This window comes from Oryza sativa, chromosome 12, assembly GCF_034140825.1.
Source record: "Oryza sativa Japonica Group chromosome 12, ASM3414082v1".
Taxonomy (NCBI): domain Eukaryota; kingdom Viridiplantae; phylum Streptophyta; class Magnoliopsida; order Poales; family Poaceae; genus Oryza; species Oryza sativa.
In genome coordinates, this window is record NC_089046.1 from 7,210,308 (window position 1) to 7,230,513 (window position 20,206).

Consider the following 20,206-nt stretch of genomic DNA (forward strand, 5'->3'; position numbering starts at 1 on the left):
TCACGGTAGCGGCTGCACTATTTCAATTCGATTTCCAACGAGGTTCTCATATACTCCCTTTATTTTTTATTATAAATCATTTGACTTTTTTTTTCAAATAATAAGTCGTTTGATTTTTTTTTGTCAAACTTTTTAAAGTTTGACCAAGTTTATAAAAAAAATATATTGTATTTTCAACACAAAACAAATATATTATTAAAATATATTCAATGTTATATTTAATAAAACTAATTTAATATTTTAGATGTTGCTAAATTATTTTATAAACTTGGCCAAATTTAAGAAAGTTCCACTAGAAAAAAAAGTCAAACGACTTATTATACACAGTGGAGGGAGTAATATAAATGTTATTATTTGGAATAATACTTTTTTTTGTTTTGGATGGATAATCTAGTAATGAAGCAGATAATACATATCAATGATTTTCAGTGGATTTGAAGTAGGTTCCAATAGTAAAATAGTGTTTGATTCTCAAAGGTGGAGGATCATATTACCAGATTACAGAGAGAGAGAATGTGGTGGATGCTTGTGGTGCCTGTTTCTTTCAGATTTTTTCGGCTGTTCTCAGTCACATAGAGAGCAGTCTTCATCAATGAAAAGATAAGTCACATAGAGATAAGAGAGCAGGCTTGTAATAGTGCAGGGGTACTAGGTGTGCTGTCGTCACTGCTGGGAGTGCTCTTGGCCTCCAGCAACACCTGTGTTTCAGAATTCAGACTATTAGCTACTTCCTCCGTTTAACAATATAAGTCATTAGACATATATATCTATCTAGATTCATTAACATCAATATGAATGTGGGACATGCTAAAATGACTTACATGCTAAAACTACAACATACTGATAAGGCTGTACATCCCTAAATGGGTAGCCTAATATGATCCAAAAAAGAACATTTTACATTTCCTTGGAAGCTTAAAGTCCAACTTCGACTTCCTTCAAGGATGGTAGAGGGAAAGATTATTCTTTGCAAAGATTTTTGCACTGTAATAAAACCTCCAGCGTGTTTTCTGGCTCTTATTGTTTTTCCTTTGAACTACGAGGTGCACCTCAAATCCTCAATACCTGGTATACCTGGTATTTACAGTGGATGATCGTCATGTCTGTCAGCCTTCATGTACAACAGGATCATATGTTGATCCAAAAGAATCAATCCGACGATCTATGAAATGGCGCATTCTTTGCGCCATTCAACTGCATCTTTCTTTTCCTCTGAATTTGGCGGACTGTTTCACAAATCAATAGATTCAGTTTTGGCACTCCATTGCTTGTCAAGTGCAGGTCAATTCCAACTTTTTTCAAAGCTTCTATAACGAGCCTCTGAGATTTTGGATCATGATCAGAACATCGTGATGGAGTAATGCCTGTCAGAACAGGTTTCCCACAAGTTTCTACCCCATTTTGCATGCCACTGCAGAAGAATAAACAATAGTAATCAGATATAAGGAGAATTGCTCATTAAGTAACAAGATGAATTCTTCGAAGAGTAAATTGGCATCCAAAAAGTCATTCCCCATTCCCCTTGTTCCAACAAAAGAAGTACAACTAATAAGCAACATATTATTTTGCATCCTACAAATTATGTATTATATCAACACAGATATTTCATACGCATATGATATGCCTATTTGTGAGACCTAAAAATCCCTAGGTTATAAAATACAGTAGAATGATAGCAGCTGCTATACACATGTTTATTTGAGGCAATGTTATTAAGGCGGTATGGTGAGGTGTGGTGATCCACCACCGCCTTACTGCCATAGTGAGCGATAATGAATATGGCGTGGCGACACCTAACGTGCAGTGAAAAGATAGAAAGAATAAGAAATATGGGCTGTAAATACACTAATTGGGTACTCTATTCATCACAGCGCAGCCCAATAGTAGTAGCCCATCCAAGCACTCACCTAACCTAGGCCCACTACTTTCTCTCAACCTACCAGGTAGCAATTTAACCCTACCCAACAGCTTCCTTCCTAGCAGCCACCACCTCACCTTCATCCAGATCTCTCTCCCCTATCGTGCAGCACTGCAGCAGGCTCCTCTCATCCACCTTTCTCTCTCTCTCCTCGATGCAGCAAGCAGACCATCCTCCTATCCTCTCTTCCTTCTTGCAGCCAGCAGCCTCCTCTCCTCCACCTTTTCTCTCTCATATGGCACAACAGCAGCAGTCCCTCTACTCCACATCGGCACAATAAGGGGAGAGAGCGCCACCAGGGAGGACCAGCAGCAAGACAGTGGACTTTTCCCCTCTGCTCTTAACCTCTCTCCTTCAGTTCATACCTGTAAAGGGGAGAAGCCTAAGGCGGAAGGACACCTTGCCCTTCCGTGAACGCCACAACGCTATAGCGACGCCTTAATAACCATGATTGGAGGATTATCTCCAAATCCCACAAATTACAGTATTTGATAATAATAGCCTTTTCTAATAAAGAAATAAGCCAAATCCTGCAAATTTGGATAATCGTAATAAAAATTCTGACACCCATCAATAGTTCTATAGAGCTACCAAGCTAACAGCCGCCTTTACCACCAATGTTATAGTTAACTCGTTTTGACCACAAACAAGTTTAGGAACTTTACAAGCTAATCAGGAAACTGATGGGCTATTGGTGGTGTCCGTTCTCTCTCTCCCTCAACGACGCCCCAAGCATCCACCGCTGCCAGCAGCTGATGGCCCCAGGTTATCCAGAGAAGCGACTTGCTGGATCTGATCATCAGGCCAAGAGCAGCTCGCAGGATACAGGGTCGGATTTGTCCTTGTCGATCGAGCTCGCTGGTGTTGGGAGTACCGTGGAGCTTCTGGCCCATCATGGGAGAGAGCAGACCCCGAGAGGGGAATCGAGTTGGAGCAAGTGAGAGAACAGAAGCCTCTGGCCCATTTGGCATCGTCATGCCTCGATTGAAACCTGTGAATCTCACACTGGTGTGCTGCTACTTGGTAGCTAGAGCATGGAACATTTGGAACCCCACCGCTTTCTTTGTTGGTGAAGTGAAGGAGCTGTGAAGCAAAGGGACAAGGAAGCCTGGAAGGTGATGAAGGCTTGAGAGCTAGGAGCTGGAGATCGATGTGTTCAACTAGGAGAAAGAGAGGAAGAAGAGGACAGCCAACTTCTTGATGGAAGAAAGAGTAGTTGAGAATAGGCATAGAGTGGGCATCAGCATTTACCACGGGCGTGCACAGTACATCATTTTTCAAGTATCGTTTTTCACATATATAAAATACCAAATATGATCTGATAATTAGAGTGAAAATAATTTTATTTTGTTCTTTTAGTTACCGGATTCGGTGGGTTATCTTCCTATAAAATCCCGTTGCAACGCACGGGCATTTAGTAAGTCTAGTAAAAATTGATTTGACCAAACAAAAGACTGCATAGGTATATGGACTGAAGGGATGAAGTACAGACACCAACTAAGCATGTGAGTTGAACGCTCAGTGCTAATTTCTTTTCAACACTCTAACACTCCTACCGATATTTTTGTGTTGGCCTCCGTCCCAAAATATAGCAATTTTTAGCTATGAACCTGGACACACTGATGTCCAGATTCATAGCTAAAAATACTTATATTTTGGGACGGAGGGAGTATGCCACTAGCTACAGCCAGCAGCGGTGGACATGCAAATGCATGAAGTGAATGAATTCTCCAGCCTGTACATTACCAGGTTGACAATCGTATTCACATTAATTGATTATTTTTATTCAAATATGTATTTATCAGTTCTGCATTTGTTCCTGATTAACAAAGATAGGGAAGGGATCCTAGTTTAACAACTTACCATTGTTACGAATGTTCCTTCCTTAACCTTTACCCCCATAAAAACAGCATATAGGAATTGTTGTCCTATGCGTTAATCCTCATACTACCGGTAATAAAAGTAGGAATTGCGGGAGCTTGACTGTTATCCAAGTGAGGTGTAAACTGCAAAGAGTGGTGTATTGCTAAATAGACAGGTCTACTTGTCAGCTTGTAAAAGTCCAGAAGTTGTGACAATCACAGGAAGCTTTGACTAGTCCAAGGTTTAGCCCCAAATTCAACAAAAGGCAAATCAAAATTTGGAGGGTTGAACTAAATGTTCTCATAACATACATGCCAGGACTAAAATAATAATAAAATGATTCAATTTTACTAACATCAGCAAGATCAGGGTATTTGAAGCTAATCATGAAGCTCAGGGACACTAAGATAAATGTTGTGCAATTAGTAAGATAAAACTGTATAATTTGACCCATTCATGAAAAATGACTACATGGAGGACGGTTGGACATCATTAGCTTGTAGGTTAAATGGACAATCCTACTTTTGAGTCATGGCATCGAGATACTATATCTGAATCAATAATCCTATTGAGTATTTGCCTAATTTGTATTCGCATCGGTAATACTACTAATTCAAATCCACATATTTATCACTTCTATGTACGTTCCTGAATATCTAATAAAGGGAAACTATTAAGGATAGTCTAAGAAAATCCACTATCCCTCCCTTTTTTTTTGTCACCACGCAATATAGGTATCATTGTCCTACATATTACTGTATCTCATATTATCCTAAACAGAAACCAGGACATGGCGAGAAACCAGCTGGTTCACGCCAAAATTGGTTCCTGCCAAAATTGTGTTCCCTGATCGAAGCAAGTGATACATAAAAACCTAACACACCATACCTGCATCGGAAGTTGTTCCACCAATGTCTTAGAAAAAAAAATAGTCAATACAACCACCAAAGTATTCAGTTTTCACATAGTTTTGTGAAAAACATACTTATTCACGCCTCATACACATAATGACAAGGCTGCAAGATTCTTGTAACTAGATCAATGATACAAACTATTTTTATTATAAAAAAAACATGGCATAACATCGCAAATTCACATGCAGACATGAAGTCAACCAAAAAATAATCAAAATTCACAAGCAACCATCTCCCCTAACAATCGCAACCACCCATCGCACAATGAACCCGACCATACAACCACATTCCCCGCACAGAATTTTACGGCGCGGCGCTGAATCAAACCAAAATTAGAATATGGAAGCGTGAAATTGCAATGTACCTTCGGTTGGTGACGAAGGCGCAGGGCTTGTAGAGCAGCTGCTTGGGGTCGAAGAGGATGTGATCGAAGCAGTAGGCCGCGAAGGGCATCGCCTTGGCGCCGCAATTCGCCGCGGAGCACCCCGCCCTGGCAGCCGCAATCTCGACAGCAGCGCCGCCGCCATTCACAGCCGGATGAGGAGGAGGGGGAGCGCCGCCACCAACGGCATTCCCGGCGTCGGGGCTGGAGCCGTGCTCCCACCAGTACTCGGCGTGCCTCGCGGAGAGCTCGTCGGCGAGCGCCCAGAGCTGGGCGCGGTAGAGGGAGTGGAGCTGCAGGAGGCCGCGCCGGCGGCGGCGGATGACCTCCTCGCGTGACAGCGCCGCGGCGCGGCAGAGCTTGGCGTCGCCCGAAGCGCCGGCGAGCAAGACCGGCCGCGGCGGCGGCGGCGGCGTGGGTTTATCGGCGGCGTGGCCGTCACCCATCGGAGGCGGTGGCGGGCTAGGGTTTCGAGGGGAGGGTTTAATGAGGGAGAAGGTGGTGGGCCTGATGAATTCGGCCCGCTCGATTGGGCCGGTCTGTCTGGGCTTATATGGCCTAATTGTTTTTGAAAAAAGTACACCAAAGGTCCCTCAACTTGTCATCGAGTTAGAAAATCGTCCTCCAACCACACAACCGGACACAACGTATCCCCCAACTTACAAAACCAGGACAGACTAGATCCTCGGTAGTTTTGACCCCGGTTTTATCCGACGTAGCCACTGAGTCACCGTGGGCCCCATATGTCAGGATGCCACGTCAACACTCTATCTCTCTTTCCTCCTCTCCCTTCCTCTCTCTCACACTTTTCTCCTCTCGAGGAGCACAGCCGGCAAGGGAGAAGTGCCGGCGCGGCGGGCGCGCCGATGGCTAGCGGGGTAGGAGACTAGGAGGGCTGCCACGACCAGCAGGGAGGAGTGCGACGGGCGGCAGCTGGCGAAGGAGATGGCACCCAGCGACAGCCTGGAGGCGAACGCTATGCCGCTCCACTGCGCCCTGGGTCCTCTCCACTTGCATCGCGGTGACGACGCGAGAGCAGGAGGGAGTCGTTGGGGCGAGGAGGTTCGACGGCCTGCCAGCGATGTGGTGGCAGGGACGCGGCGGCGGAGACACGAGAGAAGGAGAGGGCGGCGGCGGGGCGAGGCGGCGTCGGCGGGCGAGTGCGGTGGCGGAGAGGTGGCGGCGGCGGCGGGGCGAGGCGGCGTCGATGGGCGAGCGCGGCTGCGGATGGGGAGCAGCGGCGCCGACGACTCCGCGCCGCTCGGCCTCATTCTTCGCTCACTGGGAGGGATGACTGAGGTGAGAGGACGTCGCCAGACGGTTCAGCGGCCAGACCGAGGTGGCGAGCATGGACGACAACGAGGCGTGCGAGCTGGTGAGCAGCGCAGACCTTGTCATCAGTGGCGACATCGACGACGATGGCGAGGGCATCCGCGCCTACCTCCTCCGCCTCCCCCACCGGCGATCTAGCGCCGCCCTGAGCCCGTGCCGTCACCGGCCGAGCGCGCTGCCGCCTGTGCGAGTGTTTGACTTTGGATGATCAGGTCGCCGTCGTTACTTATGTGCCACTCATACTAGTTGATTGCAGTAAAACTTGCTGAAAAGGTGGTGTGTTTTTTTTAATAATAGAATATAACATTCGGCCTTTGCTCAAAAGAGCTACAGCCAATTATTATAAACTAGCACTCTAAAAACGAGTGTAATTCAAATAAATTGAAAACACCAAAAAAAAAAACTTGATATCATAGGTAGTAGCAGAAAGACTTGATATTTTGATAATTCGTGGATTAAAACGATCATTGAATTCATCTGCAATATAATGTATTCAAGCAAAAGAGAAGTGTAAGAATTTGTAACCATGCAAAATGAAATGGGATTTTTTCGCAGGCACAACGATCCTTTTGCTCTGCTACTACTGATATGCTTTGACATTAACATCCAACAATCTAGTGGAGAAACAAAGATGAATTTGCATTGTTTGGCTGACACAGAACGGGTGCCGATGGAGCCACGGAGGAGCGGTCGATGCAGCATCGCCGGAGGTGGCAGTGGCAGTGGCGGTACGTACTCCCTCGGCGATGGCCTTGCTGGCGGCGCGCTGCACGTCGGGCAGCTGGTGGTCGGAGTCTGGAGTGGAGACGACGGGGGCGAGCGGGACGTGGAGCAGCCAGGCAGAGTTGGCGAAGTCGAGGCTGGCGGAGGCCCCGCACAGGGCGAGCATGGCGGCGTCGTGCGCGCGCGGTCTCCTTGACGGTGTCGAACGTGCCAACCCAGAGACGCTCACCGCGCGCGGCTGCCCGGGAGGCCGGGACACGCACCTCGCACACCCACCGCCCCGCGCACCCACGCCGCCGCACCCCCGCGGAACACTGGGTGCCTCGTCTCCTGGAACTTGGTCCGCGCCGCCGGCCGCTTCGACGACGACGGCGTCGCCGTCACGGAGGAGGTCATCAATTGGCTGGTGGCGGCGGTGTTCTTCTCCATGGCGCGTGCGACGTCTCAAGCAGTTGGTTGGTGTTGGCGGCGGCGACGACGGGGGCGAGGGCGTCCGCGCGTACCTCCTCCGCCTCCCCGCCGGCCACAGCCGCGCGCCGCCATCACCGACGGCAGTGACTTGATGGCGTCGTCGTCGAGTCGATCTCAGTGATGATGGCCACAGCCGCGCGCTGACATCGCCAACCGCACGAGAGGGATGGGAAGGCCGGCGAGCTCGCGCCGCCCTAAGCCCGCGCGCCGCCACCCTCCAGCCGTGCATGCCGCCGCCTGTGCGAGAGCAGAGAGCGAGAGGGAGTAAAGGGGAAAGATAGCATGTGCTTACGTGGACACCTAACATGTAGGGTCCACGTGGGTCCCACGCTGACTCAGCCGTCACCTGGGACAAAACTGGGGACAGAACCGCTGAAGAACCTAGTTTGCACTGGTTTTGTACGTTAAGGGATACGTTGTATCCGATTTTGCGGTCAGGGGACAATTTTGTAATTCGATGACAAGTTGAGGGACCTTCGGTGTACTTTTTCCATTGTTTTTTTTTTGTCTTTTTTAAGGGTCTGGTTTCACTGTTTCAGGCAGCCTTGAATGAAGTTTATTTGTTACAAGCTCTGTTTCAAAATATAACAAATTCTAGCATTTAAAGTTTATCTTAAAATATAACAACTTCTTCTCCTACGTTCTTTTCTCGATCAATCACAAACTTCTACCATTCAAATTCTCTATCTACATACTATTCTCAATCAGTAATAACTTTTCATCACCATTTAATTTCACTAACATTTTTAATACATGTGTCTAATGTTAGAATCATTATATTTATTTTTGAGCGGAGGTCGCAGTGGATAATTATTATTCGTTTTGCATGTGCAAACTGCAAAGCCCTCTAGTTTTGGCATGTCTCCAATCCATGTATTGATATATTATGGAAAATGCAGTTTGTAAATTTAAATAATGTGATTTAGTGATCTAATTTTAGTCTCGAATGTCAACAAAATGTCTTTGTCGTCCTAATTATCCTACTCTATTTCATACTAAAGTTTAAATTAATTTTTGGAGCTAGAGACATCAACTCGAAATAAAAAGAAAATCCTTGTAGTTTACATTTTTTTTCAATAGGTGTTTTATATATGATTCTAAAGGAAAGATAGACGAGGGCAATGTAGAATCATAATATGCCATGGATTGTCTGTGGTAGGTAACGTTTCATTTACGTCATGAAATTTTTTAATTTATATCATGTTTTGAAATCTATGATGTTGACATGACGGAAATTCATTCATCACCTATTGTACATCTTCTTTGAAGAAAATATTTGTTTTCTGTCATTGAGCTTGTGATGACCCTTCTATCATCATTGAGCTTATGACTCTTATTTTCATCACTATCGAACCTAAGAAACATCATCTTGGCCTATAAGGGCAATATAGTATCATTTTGGACTATGCTCAATTGTAAGCTCGGCTAGAGGTAAGCCTAGTCCATCTGAAACATAGCAATTGACACACTGTTGACATGTTAAGGGCCATGTAGTGAGCAATCTACGTATGGCTAAGTCCAATTGCAAGTCCGGTTAGATTTAGGTCTGACCCATATAAGGCATAGCATTTTATACACTACTTCAATCCAATTCGTTAATCCATTTGCAGTAGTATCAAATACTCCTGCAAATGGCTTAACGAATAGGCTCAAGCATTTTATATAAAGGTTATAGGCCAGTTAACATCTAATAAATCCTAGTGGACATCTAATACAATGGCCAACCTAGCCACACGTCCTAGCAGGTTTACTAACAAAAAAAAACATTATAAGTTCACTGACCAAAACAGAACCGGTTCAGTAACATCAGCATGTTGACCATACATGCCTTTGGTAGCAAAATAAACAGGTCCAATACATCATTGACCAAATTGAGCCACAACTCACTGACCAAAACAAAGTCATGTCCAGATCACAATCTTATTATTAATATATGGAAATTACTTGGAAAAAGTTCGTGTTTTGGGGGGTAAGTTTCCAGCATATATGAACTTTCTTGTGTATGTATTGCCAAAATTAATGTACTCTGATTAGGATCCCCATAACCTATTGTATGTACAATATTATGGTTTCCATTCATTTTGTTTGTTTTGCAAGGCTGTATCCCTAAAGGAAGGGCTGGAATGAACATGTGTATCATTAAAGATTTCAATCAACAGGTAGCTTGCCAATCCCAGTAGATTTGCGCAGACCGGGATATTTTATTCCATTATCTAAAAAAATAAAAATAAAGTAAAGATGGGCTGAGATGCTCAATGAAGATAACGGAACGCAATACATGTTGTATTGTATTTATATTGCATTCACATAAAAATAAAGTAAAATAATTAATACATAAGAACATCCAAGATATAGAATAGGGTACATATTTCCAGAGCTGCCTAACCCTAGCCGGTTACAGGATGGCCAGAGCACCGGCCAACCGCGCATTGCATCACATGCTGCAGGGAAAATCGACAAAAGTTTGACCGTGTGCCTGTGTACAATACGGCGTCGACATTGGCACTGCCATAGTCACCGGTGTGGCAAATGGGTCGAGCGTCAAGCGACAAGCAATGAAGACGAACAGCAGGGCTCAGGCAAAAGGGCACGTAATCATAAAATTAGAAGATGAAATGACGATCGGTTGCATCATATTTGACTTGGAGCACTTTATTTATTTATTTATTTATTTTATGAATTGTTTTATTGCCTAGCAGGCGATGGATAATGTGAGTGGCCAATACTAACTACAACGGAAATACATATTTGTTTTAATATTATAGAGACACTTTTTTAAATGCCTTGTAGAGGCATTTTCAAAAATTTCTCATAAGTACCTTAGAGTGAATTGTCTCTGTAGAGGCATTTTATAAGATGTCTTTATGTCTTGTGGCATTTTTATAGAGATATTCTTTTGTCTACAAGAGTGTAGAGGTATTTTCTAGAGACATTAAATTATACCACAACCATATTAACCAATGTAAAAAAAGAGATAAAAATATTTTCCCTTGCTATTAACAATCCTTGTGTTTATAACCTCTTGGGTAAATCATTTTTATCTTCCATACACTAACCAACTCAATTTCATGTTATATTTAAACATTTGTGCCTTATGTTATTTATATCTATTACTTAGTATATATTAACATTATAAAAAGTGATTCTATAGAGCTTAAAATGCCTCAAAAAATAATTTTACATAACATGCAGTTTTTATAAGTGCCAAAAGAATGACTCTATAAGATAAAATTAAATAAAATATACTGAAAATATCTTGATTTCAAAGTACCAAAAGTTTTCTAGGCACAAAGTGCCACTAAAAATATAACTACACTATAAAACTCCTGATTTTAAAGGCAATTCAAAAAGTGTCTCTACAAAAGTGTCTCTCTATGGGGGTTTTGTTGTAGTGACTAGGAGGGAGTTGTCGTAACTTTGCCAACCGACCAACCCTGTCCAATGGGTATATATGTCCACCTGTGCCAGATTGGCACACTACATGGATACATTAACATGAAGTTAAACCTGATAGTCAGCAAATTAAAGTGTCTAACTGGTGTTTGTCTACCGGCAGTTCATTTTTTTAAGGCTTCAAAGAACAGATGGCCGGTATTTTTTTATTCTTGTGTTCTAAAGGAGTACTTGCTAAGAAACCCACAACCGGAATAGAAACCAGACATATTTAAGGTCCACCCCACATGGCAGACACACCTTTTATCTTATATTGCAACTTTGCAAATAATCAAATACATGTTTTACACTTATTAAAAAAATCACACCCAAAAAATCTCTCTATACATATTTGTGAATTGTGCGATGGCTCGAATGGAGCTAACGTAGATTCCTTTTGTCCTTATTGATCAAGACCAGCAACTATCCTTCTCCTCGAAGCAATCAATGTTTCAATCTCGTTCCTTGTTGCATCTCCATTACCAGATCTCCGTAGAGTCGCAATTTGCCTATCGATGCTTCTCACCTGTATAGTACAAATAAATTAAATTCATGTAATCGTGAGAAAGTATTTCTCAAAGTTTAATCTCAAACAATATTTTAAATAAATACGCCATATAATTAAAAAATAACGGTTTTGGTAGAGTGGGATTTATTCTCAGTGTTATTTCTTGCTAATATATAGACGACAAGACTTTACAAGTGCACAACATAGTGTTCAACATATTTGTTTTTCTTGATCTTTGTCACAAAATAGATTGAAATTAAAGTAAAATGATCTAGCTGACCTTTCGATATGGCCAGCGTAATACGCCATGTTTACGACAGATGCCTTTGAGAGCAGTGGCACATATATCCAGCTTTTTAGCAGCCTTGGCGATGGGTAGTTCAAAGTAGGGGGCAATGTCGCTAAGCTGAAGCTGCTTAGTTTTCTCCCTCTAGAATAGATCAAATTTAGTTAATAACAGTACACATATAGAATAGTAATGCTTAATTAGAAGTATTTTTTATGTTTTTCATGGTTCTGATCGATTGTGTAGATAACTGGAATTTCTTATAGTAACTTTTGGTGTTTTGCCGTACCTCCATAGTGTGTTGACAAGAGGTACACAGATTAATACACATAATAAAAAAAAATATTATGCCACCTCTCAGTACCTTCTCAATCCCCTACTCATCCTAGCTACTCATTTTCTTAGAGCATATCATATCTTGATATACTTTATTCTCGAATAGATGAAATGCATCTTAATATTTTTTTTACGGGGAAAATGCATCTTAATATAACTGTAGTAAAACTTCCAAATCTTAAATTATTAATAATTAATGTAAAAGTGTTAACATACATATTGGGGTATATGTGAAAATGATATGAGTGGATTTGCCATAAAAAACACTTTTATTCTTACGTTTAAATACTCTTTTATGAATATATAGCTTGAAAATGTGACGATGAAAAATGTCTATTAATTGAAGACTGTGTTGATATCCAATATGTCGTAGATATACAGCATCATTTTTTTCTTTTTGTTTCCCTCAAATTTTGATAACCATTATTTCTTCAGTTACCCAGTTAAGTAATAGAGTGAAAAGAGTATCATTAGATCTATCATGGAAAGAAAAGTACTTTAAGAATGCCTAATATATGTTTGTCTATCTGCACAAATATTTGTAGAGAAAAGATGAGTAGTTCAATAAATTAAAAGTGTCAACTCTATCATATATTTAAAGGCAAAATTTGCTACAGGACATCCGAGAAATATGTAATTAGCTATGAGACATCGTAAAGACGCGACTTTGCCTGTGGACACTCCAAAAGTATGGTAATTTGCTGTAAGACACTAGATGTATTAAAATATAATATTCACCCAATTGATGATTGAGAAATAACATAAAATGACAGTTTTGCCCTATTCTTATTCTCCGTTCTCTCTCGGTCTTCTTCGACGCTCCTCTCACACTACTACAGGATTGATTTTCTTGGACGCCACCCCCATTTTGTTTCCATGCGGTCCGTAAGTTAGACCGCACGGAAAAGTGGGGCGAGCGAAGCCAGGTTCTCGCCCGCACACGAAAATCAATTTTCGTGTGCGGGTCACTTAACAGGCCCGCACACGAAAATAACCCTATTTTCGCATGCGGGCCTCCTAATCCACCCGCACGGAAAAATAGCGTCCCTCCCATCCTATTCAAAATAATTTAACTTCCTTCTCTTCCCCCCGGCCCCTTCTCTCCTCTCTCTCTCCCTTATCTTCTCACATTCCTTCTCCTCCACTCATTTTCCTCTCTCTCTCACCTTCTTCTTGTGCCTACTTCTCCACAGGATGGACGGCGGTGAGCTCGGCGGCGGCGGCGGCGGCGCAGGCGGCACGGGCAGCCCGTGGCTCCTCCCCTCCCCTCCCCTCCCCGGCGAGTGCGCGGGCGGTGGATCCGGCGGGCAGGCGGGTGACGACGGGCGGCTGCGGCTCCTCCCCGGCAGCGACGGGAGTGCCCGTCCCTGCCCGGATCCGACGGCCAGCCGCCCTCCCTCCGCCATGGATCCAGCGCAGGAGACCGGCGGGAGCGGCGGGGACGACCTGATCTAGGGTTTTCTGTTTTTTTCTGAAATTTTATTTTTTTCGATTTTTTGTTTTTGCATGCGGGCAATATAAGCACCCGTTTCGCGTGCGGTTGCGCCACCGCACACAAAAATAGCGATTTTCGCAGACGAATTGCTCTAGACGGGCCGAAGTTCCGCACGTGAAAATCCAAATCGACTGCACTGGAAAACTATGTGTGTAGTAGTGTCATGTCCGCACCCTGCTACCAGTGAAATCGCAAGCCACGCCCGCCGCCACGGAGAGTCCTCCCTGACACGGTGGAAGGAGAGCACGCTGAGGAGCTAGCTGGACGTACCACGCAGATGCGGCGCGCCTGGCGCCAGCACTCGCGCCAAGTCGCCAGTCGCCATAGGGCGCGAACGCGACGTCGCGCGCGGCCGTAGCGCGCGAAGGCGCCCAGTTCACGTGCCTGCATAAACTCCTCGATCGGCCGCGGATGCCGTCGTCCGAGTCGGAGCAGCAGCTAGCATCAGGCCGTGCGCCGTGGCGAGGGACCGGAGCATGCGGCATGCAGCGCGCCAAGTAGGTGGAGGCGACCGAGCAGCAGCAGGAGTCCCCGCGCGGCAACGTGCAGCAAAGCGTTTGTTTGCTTGGTTGTAGCCGCGCGCGACAGCAGGCTCGATGGATGGCTGGGGCAGCACGTAGCTGACACGTACGTTTGTTACGTTATAGCCTAGCAACTCCGGCCAGCAAATGGGAGCAAGTGAACTACGTACTCCATCCATTTCATAGGCAACTGAGAAGCATCCAAAGAAAACCGAGGAAGGGAGAAAATTGTTATTTTATATCGTTTCTCTCTCATCAATTGAATAGATATTATATTTTAATGCGTCTAGTGTTCTGCAACAAATTATCATTCTTTTTTAAGTGTCTTTAGGTAAATTCACGATTTTACGATGTCCCACAGCTAATTATATATTTTTTTAAGTGTTCTATAGCAAATTTTGCCATATTTAAAAGATAGATCGGAGGTACTATATTATACGTACCTGGATTGCAAGTGCACTCCTGGTAGCGAGATGGAAGCGTTGTTGGACGTGATGACTGGTATGACTTGCTTGGGAAGGCCCTGCAAATACACAAATGTACCAAACATGCATGATGGGGTTAGCCATGGCAAAGCTAGCTAGGTAATTCAACTCCAGAACTGAATTTTAATCGATTCATGAACGATTATTTAGCAATGTGCTCCCTCCGCTCCATTTTAGAAGATGCTTTGACTTTTTTTTTCTAAATCAAACTTATTTTAATTCGATAAAATTTATAGAAAAATATATCAACATTTTTCAACACCAAACTAACATACTATCAATTTCCAGGGTTTGATTTTTATTACACTACTTCCAATCGGTTGCTTGAAAGAACAGTAATTGGAAGCCAAAACTTTTTTAGGGTGGAAACCAAAAGAGGTTATTGTGCCCAAAGTTTGTTATATTATTGTACTTTGCGTGAAATATATGTGATGTACGGCATGAATTGAATTAAAACTCAATTGCACAAATTATAGAAAATTATTTTTTTGCTAACATGAAAATTGAAAAGTTATTAAAACAAATAGAATTAGGTTCAATAGAACTAATCTAGTGTTATAAGAGTTACTACATTTTCCTATAAATTTGATAAATTTTAACATAGGAAAAAGTTAAATCAACTTACAATACAAATATATAATATAACTAGCTAAATGTCTGTGCTTAATTTGCTATGGATAAAAGAAAAATCACAATATTTTCTAAAATAAATAAAACACATTTTCCATAAAAATATGTTATCCACATTTTTTGGAAAATGTGGCTACCAACATTAATTTTATATGCGACTATCCATTTAGATTTAGTTATTTATAATATTAAGAAGTGCAAGGAGTAATAACTAAAAATTGTAATAGGAGTAGATGGTATGACAGATTCACTATCATTGGAGCTAGCCTTTAAATTTTTGAAGGAGTATAGATTAAGATCACGATCGAAATTGCACTACGTACATGTGCAGAATGCAACCTGATGCTGGCGGCTGGATAGCAGTAGTGTCTAGGACGACGAGTCGACGATCACCACTGCCATTGTTGTTAGTTGTTGCTGCTTGATCTGCTGCCACAAGGCAACGTGATGATTCTAGCATTGGCAGGACGGCAGCATTGTGGACGACGAGTTGACCATGATCACCATTGCCATTAGTTCTTTCTTCTGCTGCTGCTGCTGCTGATGACGATGCTCTTCTATGTGCGTCGTCGTCGCCGACATGGCTGCTGCAAGGCGCCATGGTGGTGCAGAGGGCGTCGTGGAACGCCGACAGCGAGTCCTGCACGACGGCGAAGCCGCCGCCGGCTCGCCGGAGTGCGTACTCCGTCAGGTACTGCTTCACCCAGTCGTAGCCCCGCCCTCTGAAACTGCGATTCATTGGATGGATATATATAGTGGATTAATCAATCGATCAGCTTGCATCAAATCACTTGCATATACTACCTCCGTTTTAATTAGATGATACCATTGACTTTCGAATACACTTAAATTTGATCATTTGTCTTATTTAAAAAATGTACATTGGTATCATTTATTTCATTGTGAGTTGTTTTATCACTAAAAGTATTATAAGCATGATTTATATCTTAACATTTGCACAAAAAATTTAAATAAGACGAATGGTTAAACGTGTTTAAAAGTTAATGAAGCCATCTATTCAAAAAATGGAGAGAGTATAAGATTTAATCAGGACAAGAAATCTAGAGAAAATAATGTCATTTTAGGTATTACTTTGAGTTAATCAATTTACTCGGGTGATGATCTTACTTGATGATGGAGTGATGTGCCAGCGCCGGAGCCGGGGCCGAGGCGCTGACACGGTACACGTCCAGTATTGCATGGTAGAACTCACCACTAGCGACGCCGCCATGAATGCAAAGCTTCGTGATCTCCAACCCTAGAAGTTCATAATAAGAACAACCAGATTAAAGCGAAGTATCTCGACTAATGTTTGGTACATATCATTAGCATTTTTTTTAATATTAATTAATGCTCATCCCATTATTTGGCATTATTTGTTTTCATCCATGATCAACATCGAGAAGATTTAATGTGATGTACCATTGGAATGCACTACTTCTCTTAGCACTTGGCAACCACTGCAATAGTCCTCCTGCGGCGGCGCCAGCGCCGGAGCGGCGGACGACGACGTCGACGCGCCACCGTACTCGCCGTCGATTTTAGAGCAGTTATTACCAAACGCGGTCGACCAGTCCACAAGATCGTCGACGGAGGAACCAGGCTTATTAATCCGGCCGCCGCCGGCTCCGTCCACGCTCATCTGCACCGGCGCTGGCGCCGGCGGAGCGCCGTCGTCGTCGACGTCTCCAAGGACGGAGAGATCGAGCAGTTCTAACACGTCGAAGTTGTCCAGGAGCGGCGACGGGAAGAAGTCGAGTTCCAAGTGCTCCCCACCTCCATCGGCGGCGCCGTTGCCGCCGTCGCCCGCCATAGCCGCCGGCGACCAGCCTGACGGCCGCTTCGATCACCTTACGAATTCGATCAAGGGCGGCCGGAACGGCGGCGCGCCGTGCGCGAGGGAGCGGAGTGGAGATAGAGATTTGAGGGGGCGCGAGGGCGGGAGTGAAATGGCGGGAGATGTGTGTAGAGATGAGAAGGGGTGCGACGCGGTGGAGTTTTTTTTTAGCGGTTCTGACAGTTATTTTTGTCGGCGGCTATCACCCGTTAACGGAGATCCTTACTGTCTAGTATGCGCTATTCTTTTTTTTTTTGACTTTGTATTAGGACTGATAAAGTAGGGACATTCTATTTTTTTTCTTTGTATTGGTTTGTGTGAGATGGGTGAAAAATAAACTTACTTTGGGATGGAGGAAGTAACAAATATCACCAAAGTCACAGGAAAAATTACACATATACTTTAAATAATATACACCTATGTGTAGTGTTAACCTCAAATTCATTTTATTTTAACTTAGAGAAACAATATTACTTATAGTTTTAATAGTATCAATCTATCAATGTTTTTTTATTGATGTTCTCTATGTATGAATTTAAAAATTGGATTTTACAGGTAGATGTAATACTATTGAAAGTACATGTACAATATTTTCTAAAATTTTATGATATTGTTGTTGTATTTGCTAGTTAGTGTGTACGGTATCACAAAGATTTGTGTGTATAGGATACTTTTTGGACATACACTCAACATGTGTGTTTATTGAAGTGAGTGTATGTATGTCGTGAGTGCTTACGATTTATTTTGTTATCCATGTCCACTGAAAACACAAATATATATTCCCACAATCCCCAGAATTCCCGGAATGGCTCACACATTTCACATCTATTCACGTATAATTCACAATCACATAAATTCCAAGCCTAAGTAATTTGCAAGTCCAATGAAGAATTGGATGTCTCACACTTAGTAATCCAAATGATACCAACATACACAACACATACATAGGCATCAAAAATTGTTTTGCACAAAATATATAAACAAATTTCACTTAATCAACAGTTTTTACACAAACATTTAAAATTGTGCCCCTATCTTGAACGGATGGTGCCTTTTGGATTGATGAGTTCATCCAGCACAAAGGCAGCGGCTATTCCTACTCTAATGTTATAGAAGTTGTCTTGAGAAATATTCTTAATTGTTGCTTGTAATAGAGGCATCAAGTTAGAATTATAGGCGCATCATGTTAGTACGAGGAAATTTTTTGGCATGATATAGATGAATGCCTATCATGGTTATGGATACCACATACCCAATAGTAATCGACTAAGCTCGGTGAGCCCACCATATACCAAGTCTTATACGGAACCATACCTTGTATATAGAAGGAATTCCGAATAAGGAATGACACACAGAATTCTACATAGAAACGACAGGAACTACTTGGATTGTATCCATATTGGTCTCCCTAGTTCAACTTAGATATGGGGACATCTATTGGTATAAATACAAGACCCCTAGGAGGAGAGGAAAAAGACATAGACACACAAGCCAGAACAAACCAATACACCGCCAGGCATCGACATCAGAGATAAGCTTAGACAGACCCAATATGGTGCCTGCGGAGGCCAACAAGAGGGATCTAGTGTCATATCTGATCTCGATGAGTTCGTACTCGAGGAGGAAGACTAACCTGTCGTCGACTACGTGTTGGTTATCTATGCCGCCAAGTCGACGACAACTAGATAGGTTATTTCAAATATTGTACTTGTGCGATTCTGATGAATATAGAGCAAAACCGGCTTTAGCCAACAGGAGTAGGGCTATTACCTATCAGATAAGGGGCCCGAATCTGTATAAAAATCCTTATCTCCATCTCTGTACCTCAATCTCGAATATACCCTAGTACCAACGATCTCCATACCATGCAAATACCGTTGTTGCGACCTCAGACGTCGACAATGCCTTTGTGACGAGAAATTGGACATTGTGCCACTGCCAAAAGAGGGTTTCGCTCAAATGCTACTACGCAAATTGGTTTCGTTAAAAAGCTACTCCCAACCGATGCCAAACCGTTGTTTTGCGATATTCGCCATCTCACATGATTTCCACCTTTTTTCGCATTAAGCCTGACCAAAATACCCCTTCGCGGTAAAGATGGTGGGGCGTCAGGCGCGGGAGGCATCGCGGTCACTGGGCGGCTCGCCGTCGCTAGAGCAACCTGCTGTGGCCCACCCGCTTGTGGTGGCGGACCTGAAGGCATCCCTCCTCCTCACCGTTCAGTACAACGCCACCACCACCGCTGCCATCGTCGCCGGTGACCGGAGCAACTAGGTTCAGTGGTAGAGAGAGGAGGAAGGGAGAGAAGACGGGAAAGAGAGCCGAAGGAGGAGGTCCTGGTAGTGGAGGCAACGAGCCCTTTCGCCAAATCATCCGAGGAGCAATCCGCCGCCGCCGCCCGAGAAGAAAGAAGTTGAGCCAGCCGTAGGGGAGGCGCTAACCGCCGATGCTGCCGCCGACAACTCCCCACCCGCGGCCATTGTCAGCTCCTAGCCCCGTGGCCGCCGTTGAGGAGGAGAGCGGCGCCGCGGGAGCTCCTGGCCATGTAGTGTGATGCCTTCGCAGTGTCCCTGTCCACGCAGCTTGGGCCGCCGACGAGGAGGAGGATAGCGGCGCCGAAGTGCGAAAAATGGTGGAAATTCTGTGAAATGGCGAATATGGCTAAACAACGGTTTGGCATCATTGGGAGTGGCTTTTTAACGAATCTAATTCACGGAGTGGCATTTGAGCGAAACCCTTTTGGCAGTGGCACAATGTCTAATTTCTCCTTTGTGACATGCCGCTGGCCTCTATTATAATGGATCGTTCACGATGCCCAGTTGTGTACTAGTCGAGTGACAATCGGACAATTACCATTTTTTAAAAGGAAAGTTGGGTTTAATTACAATTTTAATCGGATGGAATATTGAAAGATTAAATTGTGATTGATTTGGAAAACCTTTTTTCATGTGTATTCTTTACCAGTACGTCTTATATAACAACTCGAATTTTATGGCAAACAGTCGAGTATGAAATGTGTAAAAACCCAGACTTTTTTTTTTTACAGAATTCGATTTGAACGTAGCTATACCGA

At 43.5% G+C, this 20,206-nt stretch overlaps 2 protein-coding genes and 1 pseudogene across 4 annotated transcripts; all 3 read right to left on the reverse strand.

Moving 5' to 3' along the window:
* Nucleotides 1-419: 419 nt before the first annotated feature.
* LOC9267507 (uncharacterized) lies at nt 420-5,533 on the reverse strand. 3 transcript variants are annotated; one of them, XR_003239883.2, is made up of 3 exons: nt 5,060-5,533; nt 1,075-1,411; nt 420-698 (listed from the first exon to the last, which is right to left on the reverse strand). XR_003239883.2 is itself a non-coding variant. In XM_015763688.3 (2 exons), exons 1-2 carry the CDS (start codon nt 5,521-5,523, stop codon nt 1,150-1,152), a joined length of 726 nt encoding a protein of 241 aa, XP_015619174.1. In that variant the 5' UTR covers nt 5,524-5,533; the 3' UTR covers nt 721-1,149. The 3 variants fall into 3 exon arrangements, 1 of the variants encoding a protein (XP_015619174.1); XR_003239882.2 differs by having other exon boundaries at nt 822-1,411; XM_015763688.3 differs by lacking the exon at nt 420-698 and having other exon boundaries at nt 721-1,411.
* A 1,248-nt stretch (nt 5,534-6,781) lies between these two features.
* On the reverse strand, nt 6,782-7,697 carry LOC107279638 (dehydration-responsive element-binding protein 1D-like; annotated as a pseudogene).
* A 3,569-nt stretch (nt 7,698-11,266) lies between these two features.
* On the reverse strand, nt 11,267-17,253 carry LOC136354698 (uncharacterized). Its single transcript, XM_066306222.1, has 6 exons — nt 16,719-17,253; nt 16,425-16,554; nt 15,636-16,024; nt 14,625-14,704; nt 11,824-11,973; nt 11,267-11,561 (listed from the first exon to the last, which is right to left on the reverse strand). The coding sequence occupies exons 1-6, from the start codon at nt 17,107-17,109 to the stop codon at nt 11,439-11,441; spliced, it is 1,263 nt and encodes a 420-aa protein (XP_066162319.1). The 5' UTR covers nt 17,110-17,253; the 3' UTR covers nt 11,267-11,438.
* Between the last annotated feature and the right edge of the window lie 2,953 nt (nt 17,254-20,206).

Coding starts and splice junctions, on each gene's coding strand:
- LOC136354698 (XM_066306222.1), bottom strand. CDS start 17,109: ATGGCGGGCGACGGCGGCAACGGCGCCGCCGATGGAGGTGGGGAGCAC. Junction 16,025..16,424: donor GCACATCACTCCATCATCAA/GTAAGATCATCA, acceptor AATGAATCGCAG/TTTCAGAGGGCGGGGCTACG. Junction 14,705..15,635: donor TATCCAGCCGCCAGCATCAG/GTTGCATTCTGC, acceptor GTGTATTTGCAG/GGCCTTCCCAAGCAAGTCAT.
- LOC9267507 (XM_015763688.3), bottom strand. CDS start 5,523: ATGGGTGACGGCCACGCCGCCGATAAACCCACGCCGCCGCCGCCGCCG. Junction 1,412..5,059: donor GCCTTCGTCACCAACCGAAG/GTACATTGCAAT, acceptor ATTCTTCTGCAG/TGGCATGCAAAATGGGGTAG.